General features: G+C 51.7%; 1 protein-coding gene across 5 annotated transcripts in view; it reads left to right on the top strand.

Moving 5' to 3' along the window:
- The window catches only part of Slc45a1 (solute carrier family 45 member 1), a 28,623-nt gene that overhangs the window by 10,369 nt on the left and 13,627 nt on the right, over positions 1–4,627 (top strand). For all 5 annotated transcript variants that reach the window (XM_031379545.1, XM_031379544.1, XM_031379548.1 and 2 more), the window contains one exon: positions 2,191–2,927. In XM_031379545.1, the coding sequence (XP_031235405.1) occupies positions 2,191–2,927 (737 nt within the window). The remainder of the gene's footprint in view (positions 1–2,190; positions 2,928–4,627) is intronic.

Below are 4,627 nucleotides of genomic sequence, written 5' to 3'. Positions count from 1 at the left end.
GGGGAGGGGGGGCAGGAGCCTGGGGAGAGGAGCCCGGGGGCAGGAGCCCGGGGCAGGAGCTGGAGTGGAGGGATGCTGCTCACTGGCTTGCTCTTTATGGCTTGTTCAGCGGCTTTCTTATAGAACCCAGGACCACGAGCCAAGGAATGCAAGCATCAATAGGCCGGGCCCTCCCCCAGCAGTCACTCATTAAGAAAATGCTCTACAGGCTTGCCTGCAGCCTGATCTTATGGAGACAATTTCCCAAACGAGGTTTCTTCCTCTCAGATGACTATAGTTTGTGTCAAGTTGACATAATTTAGCTAGCACAATGCAGGAGAATCTGTGGACATGCAGGAAATGAGGTGCCAAACAGGCTTGGCAAAAACCTGAGGTCGCCCTGTGCCACCTCAGCTGGGCCTCATGTCTGGGCAAGTCAGCCTCTGTCTGTCGTGGGGATATTCTTGAATGACTGTGAACAAACAAACAACAGGCAAAGAAGCCTCAAGAGCTAGCTTGAGGTTGTTAACAAACTGTTTTAAGTAAGGGCGGCTCCCAAATATAACACAAATACAATATCTGGGATGTTCATGCTTGTGCACGCACGCTTCGCTTATACACACGCACACATGCCTGTGCTGTGCTCAGTGACATGAGAAGTGTCCTTGACAAAGTCCGGGACGAGGCAGGAATACACAATCTCACCAAGTGATTGCCCTGAGACGGTGGCAAGGGGCAAGAGGTCAACTCTGTCACACTGTGTGACAGCACCTACTAAGACTTCCCAGGATATACCTGTAAGCAGTGCAAGAACTCAGCAGAATGCTGGGGGCTCAGCACGCCTTACTAAAGTCAGAGCTGGGGGCTCAGCACGCCTTACTAAAATCAGAACTGGGGGACAGCTCAGTGGCAGAGCCCTTGCCTAGATGCCCAAGGCTGGAGTTTGATCCTAGTGACATGGACAGAATAAAAGAGAACAGGCATCCAAGTGTGGTGACTGTGCCCCAGAACCTGGGGAGGCCGAGGCAGAGGGCCACGGGAGATCACACCCAGCTGCTCTTCATTGTGAGCTTCAGGGTGGATGTTTTAATTAAATAGGAGCAACAAGAATTTAGAAACCTTAGATTTTCTAAATAAAACATAACAAAATGATAGAAAAGAAAAAAAATCCCATTTAAAGTAGCACTTTAGGGAGGTGGTGAGATGGCTCAGTGGTTAGGAGCACTGATTGCTCTTGTAGAGGACCTGGGCTCACAACACACATGACTCCAGATACAGGGGATCTGACACAGCCTCCTCGTACACACGTGGTATACATAAATTCAAGCAGGCTCACAACCATACACATAAAGTAAAAGTAAATAAATATAAACCTTAAAAATAGAGCCATGTGTGGTAGTGTACACGTTTAATGCCGACACTCGGGAGGCCATCACAGAGGCAGGGAGCTTTCAGTGAGTGTGAGGCCAGCCTGGTCTATAGAGTGAGCCGGGGCAACATACGTAGATAATATATTAATTTTAAAATAAAATTAAAATTAAAAATATCCATCTGAAACCTACCCTTGCTTAAGGGTTACAAATCTTTGATGGCTCTTCTAAAAGATGAATCAAAACCTAATTACTAGGACCTCAAATTCACCCACGAGATGGCTCGTTGGTTAAAGACACTTGCTACCAAGCCTAATGACTCCAGTTCCCACGGGCCGTCCTTAGGGGTGACTTTCTTCCTAGAGGCCATGCACGAGGATGACGGGGGGACATCCTTGTGCACAAACTGGCTTGTATGTTGAAGATGAGGTCTTGGTGTGTTTGTGTTACACTGAAGCTTGGTGGGCGTCTTAAATCGATGGAGTAGGCTGGGTCTAAGCAGCACCTTCTGTGTTTAACAATCCCTTTCAAACCAAAGGGCAGGTTGGCGGTCTGCCCTTGCGCTCCCTGCCCTAGAGCCAAGCTCCAAGGTTAATGTGGAGAAGGGAGGAGTCACTTGGCCCTAGGAAGCATGTTAGGAATACCCTGGGGGCTGGGGGACACTTCATTACATTACAGGATAAGCCACCCTTACATTTTCTTGGGTGTAGATGGGACAGACGTTCCGTGAGTCCTTGGAGTAGACTTTGCTACTTATGTTCTTCTAAGAAATGGCTCCAGACCTTTGCTGGGGCCCCGCCTGTCTGGGCAGGAGGACACTGAATCCCTTTTCTCTCCACAGGTCTCGGAGGAGGGTTCGGCTATGTGGTCGGAGGCATCCACTGGGACAAGACTGGTTTTGGGAGGGCCCTGGGGGGTCAGCTCCGTGTCATCTATGTCTTTACAGCCATAACGCTGAGCGTCACCACTGTGCTAACCCTGATTAGCATCCCTGAGAGGCCCCTTCGGCCCCCGGGGGAGAAGAAGACGGCTCTGAAGAGCCCTAGCCTCCCCTTGCCCCCGTCCCCACCAGTCCTGTTGGAGGAGGGGGCCAGCGATGTACTCCCGTCTACTACAGCCACCAGCTTGTACGCCAGCTTCTCCAGCCCCATCTCGCCACCCAGCCCGCTCACCCCCAAGTATGGCAGCTTCATCAGCAGGGACAGCTCCCTCACAGGCATCAATGAGTTTGCGTCGTCCTTTGGGACCTCCAACATAGACAGTGTACTCATTGACTGTTTCACAGCAGGCCATGACAATTACCTGGCTCTCCCCAGCAGTGTCCCGAGGCAAGCCATCAGTGTCAGCTTTCCCCGGGCCCCTGATGGCTTCTACTGCCAGGAGAGGGGGCTGGAGAGGAGAGAGGGACCCCTGACCTTGGGCTCAGATGGAGATGTGCTAAGGGTAGGCTCTCTGGACACCTCTAAGCCACGGGCCTCAGGGATCCTGAAGAGGCCCCAGACCTTGGCTCTCCCAGATGTGGCTGGAGGAGGTGGCCCCGAAACCAGCAGAAGAAGGAATGTGACCTTCAGCCAACAGGTAAAAGCTGTAACTATCCAGGGAGAGGCAAGGATCCAGTGGTCCCTGGCAGGATGGCTAGGAGCTAAGAGACCTCAGACAGCTAGAAAACAGACTCTCAGGAGAGAGCATCAATAAGACAGCTCATTTTAATGGGGGAACAAAGACTATTTAAACATTGGAGGGGTGCGTAGGGGCTTTCAGGATGAGTGAGTGTACATCATTGGCTGGGACCATTTGGGGATGCCTCATTTGCATAAGGAGGAATTCCAAGTGCTGCTGGACATGGCCTTATGAGGGGAAAGGAAATTTAACCTGACTACTGGGCTATGTGACCTCTTCCAGTGGGGATAGAGGTTAGGGCACAGGGCTCCATGTGTCAGACACATAGGTCAGTGGAGCAGTCCTCCTGCCCATCTCAGGAGGATTAGATTTCCAGAGTTTGGACATGCCTCGACCCCACTCTTGCTCCAGGCCTTCTCTCCCTACTGCAAAGCTCGCCAGCCCCACAGCTGCCCACTTGGGCCCTGTGAATATGGCACCACCATATCTAAGCCCTGAAGGAAGATGGCAGGCTGCAGTGCCTCTGAGGCCTCGCCAGTGTGAGCAGTCGCTCCTCCTCATGTCTGACACTAGCTGACCCTGAAGGGCTGCACACTCAAGGGTGTGTTCTGTAGAGGGGCAGGACCTTCCGGAAGCTGCCTGACATGCCTTTAGTATGTGTCACATTGGCCATGAGGCTGTGGCTGCTGCTAGAGCTTCAGCTGAGTGCTTGCCTTGCAAGTGTGAGGGCCAGAGTAAAAGATGGGTGGGAGGGTACATGAGGGAGTCACACCTGAGGGTGTCCTCTGGCCTCTACATGTATCCACGTGTGCACATGTGAATGCTCACACACAGACAAACAGATGGACAGATGACAGAGAGACAACAGAGACAGACAGACAGGGGAAAGAGAGAGGAGGAGGCGCCTTTAAGTCAAGGCAAGACTGACCCCTTATCTAGGTAGACACTGTCCATGTGCTTTTGGCCTCAGGGCCCTCACAGGAAAAGAGAGATTGGGAACACAGGGTTTCTAGGCCACAGCCTCATGAAGCATCTAACCTGCACAGGTTCCCCTAGGAAGGTTGTTCTGGAGCCAGGAAGACTGGAGCATGACCCAATGAGACGCTCTGCTCAGGCCACAGATGCGCCCGCCTGGCTGAGCCAGGGTTCTGCAGTGAGCAGCTGCTCCTCCTGGGAGGAACGCCTAAGTCGCCCCGGCCAGCGTGTTCAGCCTGCTGTTTCCAGAGGCAGTGTTTCCTAACTGCACAAATCAAGGGCTTGTTGTCTTCATTGTGATGACATCCAAGTAGCTTCCCTGGTCCTTTGTCAAGTGGAGTGGCCTATTCCACCAAACTCAGGGGGTTTCATCACCCCTCTTTCCTTAGTCCTTCCCAGTTTCCATTCTGCCAACAGTTTGCTTTGGGAATAAGTTCTTTGAAAATAGTAAAAATTGGGCTGGAGAGATGGCTCAGCAGTTGAGAGCACTGGCTGCTCTTTCGGAGGACTTGGGTTCAGTTCCCAGCACCGACATGGTAGCTCACAATTGTCTGTAACTCCAGGTCCAGGGAATATAATGTCCTCACGCAGACATACATGCAGGCAGAACACCAATGCACAGACAGACAGACAGATAGATAGATAGATAGATAGATAGATAGATAGATAGATAGATAGATAGA

The sequence above is a fragment of the Mastomys coucha genome, unplaced genomic scaffold, assembly GCF_008632895.1.
Source record: "Mastomys coucha isolate ucsf_1 unplaced genomic scaffold, UCSF_Mcou_1 pScaffold18, whole genome shotgun sequence".
NCBI classification, from domain to species: domain Eukaryota; kingdom Metazoa; phylum Chordata; class Mammalia; order Rodentia; family Muridae; genus Mastomys; species Mastomys coucha.
Note: the sequence above shows the minus strand (reverse complement) of the source record. Positions and strands in the feature narration are given on the sequence as shown.